This window comes from Elaeis guineensis, chromosome 13 (assembly GCF_000442705.2).
Source record: "Elaeis guineensis isolate ETL-2024a chromosome 13, EG11, whole genome shotgun sequence".
Classification (NCBI taxonomy): Eukaryota; Viridiplantae; Streptophyta; class Magnoliopsida; order Arecales; family Arecaceae; genus Elaeis; species Elaeis guineensis.
The window spans coordinates 55882113-55899740 of NC_026005.2; the positions used below are offsets into that span (position 1 = coordinate 55882113).

At 40.2% G+C, this 17628-nt stretch overlaps 1 protein-coding gene across 3 annotated transcripts in view; it reads left to right on the forward strand.

Moving 5' to 3' along the window:
- Positions 1–17628, forward strand: part of LOC105032798 (transcriptional adapter ADA2) — a 105682-nt gene that overhangs the window by 15713 nt on the left and 72341 nt on the right. For all 3 annotated transcript variants that reach the window (XM_010907365.4, XM_029261137.2, XM_073247646.1), the window contains exons 2-6: positions 11208–11263; positions 11759–11922; positions 12935–13000; positions 13139–13264; positions 13363–13423. In XM_010907365.4, the coding sequence (XP_010905667.3) occupies positions 11208–11263; positions 11759–11922; positions 12935–13000; positions 13139–13264; positions 13363–13423 (473 nt within the window). The remainder of the gene's footprint in view (positions 1–11207; positions 11264–11758; positions 11923–12934; positions 13001–13138; positions 13265–13362; positions 13424–17628) is intronic.

Sequence of the window (17628 nt, forward strand, 5' to 3'; positions counted from 1 at the left end):
TCCCAAGCCTTCGAAAACCCCTTCCCTTGAGTCCACAGAACTTGAAGGAAGACGAAGGCTGAGCTATCAAGCCTCCAAAGATGCCTTCCCTCGAGTCAGCACAACTTGAAGAAAGACGAAGCCTCAGCCCTCAAGCTTTGGAAGATCCCTTTAAGTCCACAAAACTTCAAGGAATGTGGAGCCCTGACTATCAAGCTTTGGGCCATCGAGCCTCAGGATGCTCCCTCTTTTAAGTCTTAGGGCTTAAAGGAGGGCAGGCCGACACCTCAGTAGCTCCTTGCCGACCCTAAGGGGGTGGGGGCAAGGCCTCAGAAGAAGCTTGCCGAAGCACCAAAATAAAGATTCAGATGGAGGCAAAGCCTCGGATCACAGCACATCCATAACAGCCATTCACAACAGAACAAAGAGAGGTTAAACAAAAAATCTTTCTTTATTCATTCATGGTTCAAAAATACAGGACTTCGATTCAAAGATAGTGACAGAACGTGTGGACTTTAAGTACAAGGATATTGGGGGGTAGAACCCCTCATACGTGACCTTGAAGAGACATTCTCACTGGCCCGGCCAAGCAATGTTGGAGATGGCATGACCTCTGTTGGATTGATGCACCCATGGAACCCGTCCATCTCTCGGATATTCCTTGATGGAAAGCCCTATGAAGTAAACTCAATGGGAAGATGAGGCTCGACTGAAAGGTCCATGGCCTTCCAGAAGGACCTAAGGCTGAGAAGGTCCCTTAACCTGCTGCTTGCCCCTCATCGGAACCAATGGTGAACATGGGCTACTTCGTTCTCCACTAACACGAAATCACATTGGAATGGTTGGAACCTCAGCAGTTCGCTGGAATGATTGGAACTTTAGTAGATTGCCCCAATCGTGGCTTCACGACTGGAGCAGTGACACCCATTGGCTCCCCACTTGGTTTTGAAGGCTCCGTATATAGTCGAAGGGTGGGAGAGAACCCCTCCAGAGAGCAGTGAACACCAGCGACGGCGATCCCACTGATGGGAGGCTGCACCGGCAACATTCTCTCCAAAATTTCCAAGTGGGAATGGATTTGGCCATAGGTTAGAGCCCCTTCCCCTTATTTATAGAGAGATCCGGGTGAAAGGAAACCCTTCGTCTCTCAAATCAAGTGCCAGGTGGTGCAACACCAGTGGCCCCAAGAGATTGTGCCTTCCAGAAAAAGATGCTTCAGGCACTTCTTTTGATGAAATGCCATTTTGGGGGCTATAGCATTAAAAAATCATGCAGTCTTCTAGAGAGAGGTGTGCCAATTGTCGGAGCATTAAATGCTCTAGGATCTTCGGATAATGTCCGCACCAAACTTGCAAAAGGCGAAACGGACGATGGGAGTTGGTGTGGGGCATGATGTCCCATGTGACCAAGGGGGCAGAATATCTCAGCATGAATCCCAAACTTGCATAGGGCAAGCACTGAATAGACGTTCGTCTTATGTTGCCAAGAAATCAAGACAAGAGGCACGTATGCACAAAAAGGTAGAAAAAGAGAGTTTGGCTAGGGGGCAGGAAGGCGACACCTCAACCGCTTCCTAGGAGTGGCCCGCACTCACCTCCACGATCCCAGCCATCGTGACAACTGGTCCCTTCTCGACCTCCTTCTTGGCTTCAATGAAGCCTGTTGCAACTACTGGAGTCACCTGTTATAGTCTGACCTTCAGCATCCTCACTAGCAATCTGAGACATCTTGTCCGCCACATTTGAAGCTTCGATGATGGCGATGGGCGAAGACTCCATTACGGTCCCTTGGCCGGCGATCTCCACTGCACCCCAAGGAGTTGCCTCAAGATTAGACACGTCCGGCTCTGGCTTAGCAAGCAATTCTAAGGTCTTGGCCCGGACTCCAGCATCGACAGGCTAAGACTCCAATGCAATCGGAAGTGGCTCTGTGTTGGATGGGCCTCCCACAGTCTTTGGCAGACTTGGCTCGACAGCCTCAACAAGTTGATCACCAGTTGCTGCCCCGATTGCCGACACATCCTTGATCATGCCTGAAGAAGGCTCGGTTGGGAAAGCCTACCTAGGAATGCCGAGAGTAGTCGAACCTTGCCCTCTTGTTTCCCAGTTCAGCTTGGCGCTTGAGACAACCCTTGCATAGCTCAGTTCAACAGCCTCGACAAGCTAGGTACCGACCCCCATTCTGACTTTCGGCACATCTCTGGCTATGCCTGCGGAAGGCTCGGCCAGTAGAACCCCATTGAGAACATCGGGAACTATCGAACTTTGTCCTCAGTTCAGCCCAGCGTGACCAGTCTTCCTCTTCTTCACTTTCAGCAAGTCGGCCAATAGCTCCTCCATGGTGAACTTCACTCTGCCCAAGCCAAGAAGTCACAAGATAAGGACATACACAAGGAAGAAGAGAGCAAAGGCCGACATTCCAAAAAGATCCATTCATTTCCAATGGCTTTTCTTAAATTACAAAGTTCTATCAACCAAGTTACAGAAAGAAAGAAAAAGAAAAATTCATTGAGGGTGTGACTCAGCATCACCCTTCGTATTCCCATCTTCTGCATCGATCGAACCATTGCTAGAGGAAGACGAAGCCAACGTCGATGCAGGACTTAGATCGATTTTCAAAAATCGTGCCGCAATCTTCTTCTTGCACTAGTCGAAACCAGTGAAGAAGGCCTCCCGGTACGACGTTAGCAGCTCTTCGTGGAAGGCCTCGCTCTGCTTGAAATCTTCCATGCCTTTGGCGGCAGCTTCCACAAGATGATGCTCAGCAGCTGCAACCTCATCCTCAAACCGAGATTGAGTCTCTCTCATCTGGGTCGCTTCTTCTCTAACTTGGTGCACAGTTCTCTCAGTTCTCACTAGTTGGTCCCCCAAGGCTGCCTTCATGGCATCAGCACAAGACTTCTCTGCAGCAAGCTGCTCCTCCGATTGCACCAAGATAGAATGCAGCCTCTCCTCAGCCTTGCCTCGCTCCTCTCCAGCTATCTAAAGATGATAAAAAAACTAGCAAACTTCCTCCTCTGGACTTTGTGCCTGCTGCAAAAGGCCCCATGTCATGAGGGTTCCCTGAAGATCTCCATCAAGTTAGGGTAGTGACATACTGAAAAAAGAATCAAAGTTGAAATTTTACCTCGATGGCATCCTGAAGACAATCCCCGAGGGACCATGCCAGTAGTCTCCATCTCAACCGACGGCACATCCTCCTCCTACATCAAGAGAGCTATTCGCAATGGGAGCTGCATAGGCCGCGACGGCCTCTATTACCTCGACCATAGGAGCAGCATGCCTCTTCTTCGACCATTTCTCCCTCCGTTGATCCAAGGCCTCGGCTACTTCTGGCTTTATAGCCTCGGCTTCGGCTATCCTTGCCTCGACAATGATAGCCTCAGCCGTGATAGCCTCAGGAGAAGGAAGCAAGATAATCCACTTCCTCTTCTTTTCCTTCTTCTTGGGAGGACTGGTTCTAGATAGCTCCTCCTGAGAAAATATCAAACTTGCACAGACATGAAGTCGATAACTTTGGCCCCATAGTTGGAAGGTCGAACAAACAAACACCGACACTCGCCTCCAAGAGTTGGACCTCCAGAGTATAGTCTTCGAAGGAGAACCTCGCATAAGAGCTCCAAGTATAATGGTACCTCAAGCTGTCTTAGTTCCCTCACCATCACCTCTTCTACTTTGATCAACTCTAGGAGCTTCAATGATGCTGACTTCATTGGTGCTCCCCATTTGGTCGGAAATCCCCACGGAGTCGGGGAGGATGTGAAGAAAAATTGGCTCTTCCACTCATGAATGGAGGAAGGATCGGAAGGAAAGTTGGTGACACCCTTCTGGGGAGAAGCGTACTACCAATCTCTGCTCCGAGAATGCATCTTCACTTGAAAAAGCATCTGGAACATCATTGCTCGAAGAGGTACCCCTAACACAAAAGGAAATAGAAAAACCCAACCATCATCCACCAAGCATTGAAGATGAGTTGAGCGGGACAAAGCTGATACCATTCCAGTAATTTGGCAAAGATCTCGAGAATCGGGAGCCTAAGGCCGGCCCTTAAGGCCTCCTCATACAAGGCTACCCTATTTCCCCAGGAGGAAGTAACCCTATCAAAAAGATTGGGTACTTCAAGGATTATATTCTTTGGGATCCCGTACTCCCTTCGAATTCGCTCGAGATCATCATCCTCTAGAATAGACTTGATTGTGTCTGGAGTTTGATGGGCCTCAAGCACCTTTGTGGCGGAACCCTCAGAAACTCGGGCAGGCAACCCTGGATCAATGGGTCCCTGTTCTATCGGTTTTTCTAAAGGCGAAGCCACGAAAACAAATGTAGGACCAAGGAAAAAGAACCAGGAGAACAAAGACTAAAGACAGAGGAAAGCCAATCCACCAAAAATCCTAGGCAGGATGGAGACGACGACTATGGCCACCATAATGCCCCTCTCCAACTCTACAAACAGGAAATAAAGTGGGCGACGCCCGCCTCTCCTGTGTGCCATTTATAGTATGGCCCGATAGAATAGAAATCCGGACGAACGGTCTGATCAGCTTATGTGTGTCAGCACTCTGCTGGATGCCATCACATCACTTGGCTTGACATCTCTGAAATGTCCAATCATCTCGTTGCAAAGCCCACATGCCGTGGTGCCTTTTCGGAAAAAGGGTGGTGAATGCATGTCTGCCATAAATGCGCATAGCGGTGCGTGATGTCAAGGCTCTTTACTCCATTTGGCATGCTGCTCAAGGCGCTCCTTGGTGCGATCTCTGCCCCAAGTGCCCTCGCCAGCATTGGTACCAAGGTCTCCGCTCGAAGCTTCGACGTCAGCTCTGGCTGCCAATGCCACGATGAGCGCAAGAGAATCTTTTACTTCCTTCACCCAAGGCAAGGAAATGCCTCAGCCTCAGAAGTGGAAGGCAACTGATACACCTAAAGATGGCCCATCCATCGTGGCATTGGTGACCCAACAGCGACCCGACGTGTGTCTTTGAGAGGAAGTGACGAAGCGACTGCTTTGCTTCTGCCTTCTAGACTTTTACGACCTCCCCAAGGAGTTCTAGAGTCTTCCATTTGCTAGAAGACAAGAGGCAGACCATCCTACCACTTCGCTTCCTCCACCCAGTGAGATCCGTAATCTCAACAATCTTTAGATGTGCAAGCTGTTATCCTCTAACAATCAGAGAATGTCACATTTTTGTGGTGTTGACAGGGAAAAATAATGCATGTTTCCTCAGACGATAGGTACCCCCTTCATCTATAAAATCTTAACCCCCAGGACCCTTCAGGTAAGCAATAAAGAAAGTAAGCAAACACTTGCTCTTCTTGCTTTCTCTCTGAGCTAGATCCCATACGAACTGGAACCTAGCTCCTCCACAAGACTCTGAGCAATTTTGATTCCATTTTTGAACTCCATCTCCCACAAAACCTTCTTTGAACTATCACTCTCCACTCTCTCAACACAAAACCTGTTCCACCTCATACTCAGCACCAAAACTCTTTGAGAAAGCTCAAACCTCTTCTGTTTGCTTCCGCAAGACACTGCATCGAAGGTCTATTGCTGGGGAACCCCCTAGTGCAAGGACTTTCCTATCTTTGGTGGTGTTGGAGGATCTAGTTCGAACGATTGATCGCGGACTCGGAGCCAACGTCTGACTCGGAGGTCTCGACCAGTTATCCTGCGACCATCTCTCCCCCTCTCTCAACTCCAGCTTGTCGGCCTGAGCTAGATCGACTCTCCGGCGGCAACATGCGGCATATCCATAGGTTTTACATGCTATGTTTGAAATTAGCAACACACACACACACACACACACACACACACACAAAGAAGCAAAATATTGAGCATAAGGAAAAGTAATGATCTGAATGGTTTTAGCTATATCCTTCTTGTTAAGCAAGGTTCATGCTAGGGTACCTTTGAGTGACTAAAAAGATTACTGAAAAAATTATGAAGACTCTTTTAGAATTTGTCAAATGAGGAGAATTTTAGGAATGTGGGGATACTGGACATTCCATGCATATTGGTGGTGGAAATAATAATGGATGTGCTATTTCAAAATAGCAAACAAATGGTGACTTCAACTAGGATGGAAAGGGATTGGCATTTGAAATCAGATGGGTTATTAAACTCAGATATAAACATATACAACCTAAGTTCAATTGGCCTTATTTATGGACCTCTTAAATGATTTTGTAAAGACTGGGTGGGTAAATAGAAAGCACAATGGTACTGTTAAGTGTGGAACAAAGGAGATACAGGATGTTGACTGCATTGCTCTGGATTTGCTGAAGTAAACTTACAATTTATGCTAGAAATGAAAATGACAAAATAGAATAATTGATGGCATAATTTCTGTACCAACATTATGCTATTAAGGTTTAAAGTGGACTAATGTTTCATGCTCAAAAAATTGATAGAAAAAAATCAGAAAAGGAAAATTTACACAAGGTTCTATATCTTTCAAAAAAGCTTATGGTGGAGTATAGGGCCTTAGCAGGTGTCATTAGCAAGAAATGTATCATGAATGCATATATTGACAATGCTTAGGACATATTTGCTGGTGCAAATCCAAGTGTATGCACTATCTATAGGTGGACTAGGGAGATTCTAACATGAGTGTCCCTTCTTTAGAGTTCAATTTGAGGACTTGCTACCTTTTACTTGTTTAATTCACTTATTATCTTCAATAGATCATTCATATTAATTTCATATGATATAGTGTTACTTGATAGGAAAAATAAATGGATGGCCAACACATTGTAGCTAAGTAATTTTCATAGATGGTCAACTATGGAGTAAGAGTCTAGTTTGAGAAGCTCATATGCATGGATTTAGTTGATTCTTCAGCCACACATAAGCTTGATTTGAATCCTTTAAAGATTGGCCCCAAATTCTTGGCTTCAGCAATATTTGACAGTCTAGTTGGCAGGCAGGGAAATCTACCAATTTGGTTGTGGTTCAAGCTTAGGTAACTAAAAAGCAACAGCATATATTGCCCTAGACTTGGAAGAATCTAAATGAGGATGCAAGATGACCATGTTTGATAATGGGAATTATATTAATCTTTGAAGCACAAGTTGCAAGCCAAGTGAGAAAGAAAAAGTCAATAAAAATTGCTTGATATATGATTTAACATAGTCAAATATGTAATTAAAGTCGATGGTTAAGTAATTCTGCATGTATTTTTTTTAATATATTTTAAATTTGGATCTATTTTTCCTCTCATAGAGTAGAAGATGGATGGGGTGTCTCTAATAGGATCACAAGGTGAGTGGATTCGACTTTGGTGCATAGTCTAAAAGCCAAATACCACAAAGACATGAATAAATTGTATAAGATACTCACAGGTTTAGCTTCTTTTGCATTAGCTTTCTGTCTTGGTTGTCTAATCTGCTCTGGAAATTTGTGTCCACTCCTGTCCATGATTTTGATCTTTCTAATGCTGATATTGATAGCCATTGCTTTCACGGATTGATTTAATTTCTTTCATACTTGACTAATTTGATGCACCTTGTTATATGATATCTGCCTCACTTGTATCCTTGTACATATTACTGTTAGGGAATGCCTTTAAATTTGGTATCATATATATACAAAGAATGTATTATTTGAGGCTACTACTTTGCGCACTTTTTGATTCCTAGATCTAGGTTTATGTCAGATTGGCTTGTAGATTACCAGAAGAGCAATAACATATTTCCAAGTCGTTTTAGTCTCTTCCTTTCAAACACTGACATTGACATGCGATATTTTGCTCATAGTATTATGGGAGTATAAGATGACAAATGTGTGACTAAACAATCAGCTTAATCATGTTGAGAAAAGGGTGATTTAAGATTTCATCCTCCACAAACTGTCCTCTAATATGAAAGAAGAGATATTATAAGTTTTGTAAGAGGAAATCCATGAAGGTTCCAGGATAATAACTTAGAATGTTGAAGATTTTTCAAAAGTCAATTTGTAAGCAGCCTTGTAGTTTATACTCTATGTTCATCTGATAGAAAAAATTAAATCATTAAAGACTTGACATCCATTTTAGAACTAGTCTCAGTGGTGGAAGTTACATTGATGTATTTTTGATGATCATTGTCAAACCTCAATGATTAACATCACTTCCTTGTTAATTGATCTGTAGATGTGCAAAATCTAATAATAATTTGAGAATGGAGCATCATTTTGAGGTTTGATATGGATCTTGATTGATCATAACAGTCCAATGTGGAACCTAAAGCTGGAGTGCATTATTGTGTACTCAAAATAAGATCCATGCAGTGGAAGCAAATTGATGTAATAAAACTTGGTGTTTTGGATCAAGTATTTTTTGTCTTTTAAGTTCTTTTCTGGAATGAATCCTATATTTGATGGGATAATGTTTGGGTAATCATGATGATGATGATGGCAATCTTTCTTGTTTTGTTATTTATTTGTTACTTCACATATTTTAAGTTCCCTTTTGTAATGGACCTTATATTTGATGGGACAAGGCTTGGGTAATCATGATGATAATGATGAAGAATTGAAGATCTTTCTTATTTTGCTATTTATTTTTTCTGCATAAAATAGTTATGCAGTTAAGAATAAAATAGACTTTACGATGTTCGGTCTGTTATCTTTCACTTCTGATAAGTTAACTAAGATGATCATGTCATATTATTATAGAAGCTAAAATCAGTTTTCAAGAGGAAAAGAAATATTTACTGAGGGAGAGATGAAGAAGAGCAAAAGAAGGAAAGGAAAGAAAAAAAACACAGGAAAGGTATGAGAACACGAGGAGAACCTTTCATTTTTATTTATTTATTTATTTTGTTGGGGTGGGGGGAGCGAGTGGGTGGGTTGGGGTGGGGAGGGTGGGTGAAAGATGTCCAGCTTTCTGGCTCTATGAGGGAGGCTCTTTGCATGGTGGTTCAATATAATGCCAAATTTAGCTATTTTCTTTTTTGATTATTTCAGTGATGTATCCCGGATGGCTCTTGTAAGGGATTTAGGAATGTAAGATGAGAGATGAATATCTCAGTTCTTAATACAGTCCATTGACTTTTTGAAACAATTTGATCCTTTCACATATCTTCTCTCGTCTTCTCATGTACATAGTAGGCTCAAGTTTCATCTGTATCTCGGTACCTGGGATTGTCTATGCACCCCTTTCAACTATGTCTTAAGCATGATTTTCTGCATAAATCTGATGTAGTTTTGGATTCATATTTTGAACTTGAGCAAATTCATATCTAGGGCTATTGAAGCTTAGTTAAGATCAGTTTGAACTTTGAACAATGATCTACCCAGGTAGCATCAACATGTATGCACAACTGCATTGTGTATGAGATGTAAATATTATTTATTTTATTGTGGTATACAGTCCACAATTTTGATTGTCACTATCATTGTTTTATGTATTATATGCTTTTTTGCTTATTAATATTGATGTAAACTGTGCCATTAACCATTATTGTTCTCCAAGGATGAAATATCATTGTGGCAAGAATATGTATGAAGGAAAATGCGTGCCACAAAACAATTTAGACTATTGTCATGCTTAGTATCAACAACTATGAGGGAATTGGCTAAATTTTGCACCACTTAGAGTTTTTTTCTTATAGATAAGACAGATTGAGATGATAGTAAAGAATGGATGAAAAATGAGTTTGATAACAAGGAATGGTCTTTGACTCTTTTTCAAGTTTTTTTTTTTTTTTTTGGCTTTTCATGATAATAAAGACTATATGTGTGATAATGAATATCACGAATGAAAAAGGTCTCTTTAGACTTTTCTAGAGGAAGATTGCGAGAAAACTTTCCGGAGAGAAACCCTTTCTTGAAGTGTCAGCTGCCCCTCTGTGGGCTACTCGGTCCTTTGAGGCTAGGGAGCCCCGACCCTCCTCTCCCTACCCTCTTCCTCCCATCTCATCTTCTTCTTCCTCTTCTCTCTCTATATCTCTTTGTAGGGGCTCATAAGTATCTCTCTTTGTAGTCTATTGGATGAAATAGAATCTACAGATTTTAATCATTCAGAGCCTTGTTTAATTGGTTAACTCAAAAGGTCATGAGACAGTGGCTCATAAATATCACTCTTTGTGGTCCATTGGGATGAAATACTTGGAGGATTCAAGTTGTATAGCCATTTGTTTGCATTTGCTGTGATACTGTTGGGATGTCACTGGAATATGCTCAAGGTGCAAAAAAATGGTGGAAAATAATACCTAGACTTATTCCATTGACAGTATTGATGAAGTAAGTGTTTGAATGTGAGTCATTTAGAGAAGTGTATAAAATTTTCTTGCATGATACAAACCGTGATGATTAATTGAAGATGGTAATAATTGTGCCAACAAGAGGATGAGTTTTGGCTCAATGGTAAGATCGCTCCATTTTGACCTGGAAGTCCCTGGTTTAAAACCAAATCCAAAATTGTGCGAGCATCATGCTCTGGGCCACCCTTTCTTGATAATTACAATTTACACCAATAAATTAAACAGTCAAAAATTGATATTCGCTGTGCAAATTTTGTTGCTGGTTTGTTTAAGGATGAAGATGATCTTTTGGCCTAATCTAGAACTCCAAACTAATGAAAGGGAGTATGATGAAAATCAATCACCTGAAGGGGCATTAAGAGAGAGAAAATTAGGGCTATGTGGTAGTAACAAAAAAAAAGTTATGATGTCATCTAAATAACTTGTGGGAAGTTATAGTTGATTTCCTGAAATTTTTTTTTTGTTGTTTTGAGAGATTGATTTCATGAATGGTAGTATTTATTTGCATGCATGTCTTGTTTTATGTAGTTTGTCTTGTGTTCTACGTTGATATTGATTTAATTGAAGAGTTGAAACTTGAAAGCTTTAAAAGTTCAAGATTGTTTCAGTGGGCTAGCATAGTGTCGCTCAGAATTGTAAATTCAGCTAACTTTTTCAAGTTTCTTATGGGAATAATAGAAAAAATGTTCCAAATACTTCTACCATTCTCTCTATGATTATTTTATAATCTTGTCTTTTTACTTTCTTCTTTTCCCTTTTTTTGTTTCCAGTTCCAAATATTGCTACAAAGTTAAGATAGACTATATTTAATTTCCTGTTCCCATGCCTTTTTGTCATAACAGCTCATATATACTCATTACTTGTATAAAATGCTGCACATTGTTATTATTAAATTCAGTGGTCAACTTGCATTCACATGTTTAGTTTTAATTTCTTTTTCACATATGTTTCTGCCTGTCTAATAAACTCCATTTTGTTGTTCTTTTGTAGATCAAAGAAGCGAAGAGCTGTGCCAGTCAAAGAAGATGCTGAAACCTTAGATGCAGGTCTGTTTCCTCTGTGCAGCTGAGCTGCAGATTGCACAAAATAACTTTTATCATATGAATGCCCTGATGAACATGAATGTGGGAATTTAAGAATTGAACATGTTAAAGAAAATGGCATTTGGTTCTTCAAAATAATGATCATAATTAAGACTCGATTTCTGAAACTAAAAATGTCTTTTGACTCCAAAGGCATTGCAGTTATATGACATACAAAGCATATTAACCTTAAACTTTATGAAAGAACTCCTTTGGTTATTTTTGAAGTTGTCCATGTTTTCTTGCTAGAACAGCAACAATTCTAAAGTTTCTAACATTTGAGCTATTTTTTTTATTGTACTAATAATTTTTAATGTTTGAGATCTTGTGGTATAGTTTCTTGAGTAATTTATTTAATACTTTGTTATACTACATAATCATAAGCACAAATATGGATCTTTTGCCATTTAAATACTGTCTAATGGTAGTTGCCTTTTTTGTTTTTTGAGACCATATCAGGAACTAAAGAAAGGAAATATCACTGCAATTACTGCAACAAGGACATTTCTGGGATGATTCGCATAAAGTGTGCGATATGTGCTGATTTTGATCTATGTGTGGAATGCTTTTCTGTGGGTGCTGAAGTCAGTCCGCACAAAAGCAATCACCCTTACAGGGTTATGGTTGGTGCAACTCTGTCTTCTTTGGAATGATTATTGCTGATTCACTATGTCTGCTATGTCTGAGTTGATGTCTTGTTGCTTAAAAATGTTAAATAAAAAAGTTGTTAAATGTGATGTTTAGCCTGTACTATTAAAATAAGTGTAATATTTCACTGTCTTCTGCAACTTGCTATGTGTTCTTCTTTGGCTTTCTCTAGCACTATGCTGAGTCATTGATATTTAAGATATAAATGTGTGATTCTGATGTTAACTTGACCCTGTAGTAATTCTTGATTCCCAAGTTTTTTTTTTTTTCAATTTCAAGAATTTTTCATGGATGCATGGTTGGTCATTACATTCGCAAAGAAAATAAGGTTAAGTTCTTGGCATGTTGATGTCTTGCACAAAGTTAGGATATCAGCTTTTTGGGTTTTAGGTAGAAAAAAAAAATATTTTTGGAGGCTTAGGTCACAGTTATGTGTTCATTTTGCACTGAGTTCTGTGTTCAGTTTGGACTACATATATTGACATTTTTTGGTGATAAACGGGTATAAATAAATATATAAGACAATCAAGGACATTATAAATCCATTATGGCAAGCACATAATTCTCTAGAAACATGTCTCTGTTTGCTCAGTTGTCACAGATTATTAGAGTGACATCCTTAATCTCTTTGATTATTTGGTATAATAGAGCGAATTGACTGAATAATAACTGATTCTGGGTGTCTATTTACCATGAATGTTAACTGAAGCCTGGCCCATTATAATCTGCATGTACTTTCTATATTTTAGTTGGTCCCATTAATTTTGCATCCTAATATTCATTGACAGTTCTAGTTTGCTTTCTATTCTTGTAACTGTTGCATCATTAAGTACTCCGGAAATGACATAAAAGATGCTGCTGTCTACACTTTATTCTGGCTCCTACTTTTGTGAACCGTATCATTCTCTCTCTCTTTGATAGCTCTAATATATTGGGATGATGACAGATCGGATATATATTGATTGCACACTATTTTTTTTCCAACAGGACAACAAATCATTTCCCCTACTATGTTCAGACTGGAATGCAGATGAGGAAATATTGCTTCTAGAGGTATGCCCGAAATTTCTGTCACTTATAGTATAACATGCTGAAGATCCGGGTATTAGCATATATAGGAAGAAATCTGGCTAACTTTTGTCAAGATAAGTTACAATTCTAAGGCTGAGGTTTTCCTTTTTGTTTCCTTAGGGAATTGATATGTATGGATTGGGGGGCTGGGCAGAAATTGCTGAGCATGTTGGTACCAAGAATAAGGCACAATGTATCGATCACTATACAACAGCATACATGAACTCACCCAGTTTTCCTCTGCCGGTATTACATTTTCCCACCATGTCAGTATTCTTTACTAACTTTCATGCTATCTAGTATTTAATCACATTCCCTTGTGCTTGTTGATGTGTAAATGGCAGGGCATGTCTCATGTCCATGGGGCAGCAAAAACTGATCTTCTTGCTATGGACAATGTGCAAGGTGAGGGAAAGCTCCATGCTGCTTGGTCTGTGATATTATTGCTTTCCGTACATCTGTACAAGTTACTTTCACTGCAATATTTTCCTTTCATAGTTCCTATTTTTTTTATACCTAAATATATGGACAGATATTTTGATGTGTCCTATGTTCTTTATGAACTACCTTCTTGGTAAAATAAAATGAAAATATACCAACTTAATTTTGGATGTCACTGCGGAATTCTCATTCGGTAAAGCATGGAATCACTGATTATTTCTCCAAAATTTTGGACTGTGCATTGTTGGATGCTAAGAATCAAAATCCTGCAGCTCTAAAATCAATCATCATACAAAATGAGTATCTTCTTCTTTGTAATAACTAATCAAAGACAATAATCATTGTTTCTATACTGATTGTATAGTGCTGTTATGGAGAAGAGACATGTGATAGAGGACTTGAAGATTTGGTTAATAGGCATAGTTTTGCAAGTTCACCGATACTCAAGTGCATATGTAGAAGCTTATACATCCATTTACAAATGCTTTCTCATATGCAAGGTTCACCGAACTAGTACCAGGTGCCATACCAGTTGGTCTCCGATATGGTATGGCATCATTCTGTATCATATGGATACACGGTATGGGCTGATGCACCAATCATCTAAGCGGTACACCATTTTCTTTATTTTTTTTGTTTTTTCAATTTTTTTGTTTTCTTTTTTTTTGTTTTTGTTTTTGATTTTGATATTTATGATTGTCTAGTTTGAAATTTTGATGTCTTTTTGGTTATGAAATGAAATTGAAGTACATTTAAGGCATTTATAAGTGAATATACATATAATACAAAAAGTGGAGTCGATTGAATGTATTTAAAGTCGAGGTTCGCCATCTCGATATTGGGCTTTGCACCGGTGCCACCCTATTACTATATCAGTATGGGGCTGGTTCGGCATACCAAGTGTTTGTATGCCCCCCATACTGCATTCTGGCATCGAATCGGTATGTTATGGTATTCTTCATATTGCCCAATTCGATTTGGTGCAACAAACCTTGATTAAAGTATAAAATACATATCGACATCTAAAATTTTGTGGAGTGTCAATGTCTCTTGTAAACATAGGGAACACAATCATAGTCCCAACATGGGATACCACTCCAAGAGTGTAGGAGGATTGTCTCATATTTCTGCCAACCTATTGGATAGCATCCTAAAACTGTTCCTCTATCTGATACATGGCTGGCCATCCAAAGATTGTGAAAATGAAATTTTAAATCGAAGATTGTGATGAAATCCAATGTGTAAGTTGCTAGAGGATATGAAGGTGGTACCTACTCAAATATGATGCCTCAGACGAACCGTATCCACATGGGTCATAGCTTGGCCTGTGGAATAGGATCCGATGCATGATTTAGATCCAGATAAGCCCAAGGGCCCTACTCCATATGCAGTGTCATCTGTAGCAGCAGTAGCATCATATACTGAATGACCTCGAGGGGCCCATCTTTTGTATGTAATGGTTTCTTTGCGGGCTCTAGCAAGTCATGCATCATGATCTCTATTCAGTTTGACATAAGTGAACTAGGACCCATCAATGAATCAAGGACCATCTTGGGGTTGTGAGTCATATACTGTTGTGTCATGTCCATTGCTACCTTCCTAGCCCCTAGATGCATCATTGCTCGAATTCTCATCATTGCCGGTATCATGGGTCGATCTGGGCAACCAATCATTCGAGGGCTTATTGGTCTTTGAATATGACATAGACTCCTTGACTCTCCAATAGAACTACAATTGTCTTTCCTTGTCCATTCATGTTGGCTTGAGAAGCTGTCTTCTTTCCTTGGGTTCCCCTCTCTACCTGGCTTTACTGGGTGGATTGACTACTCCCTCCACCTTGAGTAGGTCGAATACCATGGTGGTCTCTTCTCAGCAACTCTCCATAAATCTTTGGAAGGATGTCTTGGACATGAAGCCTTGCGATGATCGGCTCTTCTCGACCTTTGTCAGTGCTCGGCTAGATGTAACCATGGCATATGTTGTTCTGCTAATTGATTTGCATTCACCCTAGCCTCCATGGCCATGAAACTAGCTGGTTAAGGAGGCAATTTAGGCTCATCTAGCTCAAGCAATTGTTGTTGGCACTTAAGCCAACTAATCATCACATCCTTTTTATTATACACAATGTTGTCGTGAAGTGGATCATCATGCTTCAGCAATACTTCCTCTTCAGTGTACTTTAATATAAGATGTAGATTGTAACGAACATATATAAGATCATTTAGGAGCTTCTGCATGAGACGGTTTATTTGTTTGCTATAATGGTTTCTCTATTTGCTATGGATAACGGTGAAGGTAAATTGGTTGTTGCCACAACCATTGGAGGAGACCATCTGCTAGAGGATCTGGATTGCCTGCCTTGAAGGTTCCTAGGTGATTGCTTGAAGTGGAACCACCATACGGTTGCAAATGCATTCAAGAAAATTGCATATTAGATGCTAGTAATTATAAAACATCAGAGGAGCTGTTATAATCGGTGTCTCAAAATACTTAGATTTATGCTTCCTTTACTTACCACAACTAGCCTATCGTTGAAGCTTTGGTAGCCCTCCCTAAACATTTGTCTACTGAAATAATACATGTAATGTGATGCCAATTTGACATTGTCAATGATTTACATGAGTTGACAAAGTAATGATCTTGTACACCACTCACATTGACTTATCTCTTCTAGATGCTGGGCAACAACTTTTGGAGCAGGCTTCATCTTATATATGACATTTCACAGGCAGCCAGAATTTTTTTATCCATATTTATTGCTGGGATGCTATACTGTAACTTCTGGTTGAGGTATTGGGCGATTAATACATTTGGTAGTTGATTTAGTATAAAACATTATGTGAGTACATGATGAACAAGTATATGACTAGACATTATTTGCTAGATATAACTCCCTATCCATCTGATAATCCTATCTATGCATAGTGATGTCAATATATTCCTGGGCATGGTTTAGGTCTGCTTGCCTGATTTGAGCCTTGGCAACGATCATCTTACAATACAGGAAGCCCATCTAGGGTATCTCTCGTTGTCCATGGCTTTTAGCACTTGTTACAAAGGTGTGATAACCTTCACAATTTTCTCAGTTTGCTGCTAAAACTATTAGCTTGTGACCATGCCCTCGACGTGACTCCTTCAGTGCCTACCTAGGAATATCTGCTCTCTCATGACAAGGAATTGATGAACATCTGATGCAGACCTACTTTCTTCTCGATGAGGCTATTGAGTGCAATGTAATTGGTGGCCAAAAAGGTGACTATTGGCCTCAAATCTCATCCCTTGTATACTTTCTTGTAAAAAATAGTACCATGTATGGTTGTAAATAAATCTAGTAATGGACTGGGTTGTCTTGGTGACTTGTTTCACTCCACAAATCTTTTCGATGTTCATCAACGTTAGATCTATGTAGTGTGCAGCACATGAAGTCCAAAAAATATCACCATCTACCATTAGAGTCTCTCCTATGGCATTTTATTGTGGCCTATTATTCATGACCATCTGCATGAAATTTTGCTCCCTTACTGGTCGATAATCTTGTCTATCAATCTGAGAATGTAATAGGCATTGTGCATGTGATCCGAAGAATCAACTAACTTGTGGGAAATTATTTTAAGGTCACAATATATTAGAAAATTGATGACGCTCCGCCTGCTAGGATCCATCCTACCATCACATATCAAAGTTAGCCTTAGGTGTCCCACTTGCTTTGGTAGGAGGCTGCCCAGTTCTCTAACTAATTATTTTCTAATAGCTGACCATATAAATCCTTTAGCCCCGGAGGACCTACATCCTGATCAGCTCACTAGATGGAAGCGATAGTAGATTGATAGAATGCATTGTCTGTCACATTTGTAGGGATGTGGTTGAAGTGGAACCAGGATGCAATAGCTCTCCATATTTCATTTTTCATATCCTTCACCAGCATGATGTCAATCCTCTGCTACTTGGAATCTCTATTGGAAAAGGTATGCGAATCTACATCATGAATGATAGCTCCACTGGTATCTCTTAGGATTTCTTCCTTTCCTTATTGCCAAAAACTCCAAACATAGAGGCTATATAGCCTCTGTCTTTGTCGACAATCTCCCTGACTGTCAAGATCCTCCTGAGCTTGGATCTACCATAGCAAACTTGAAGCTCGAGCTTGACTCATATTCTGAGGGCCTAAG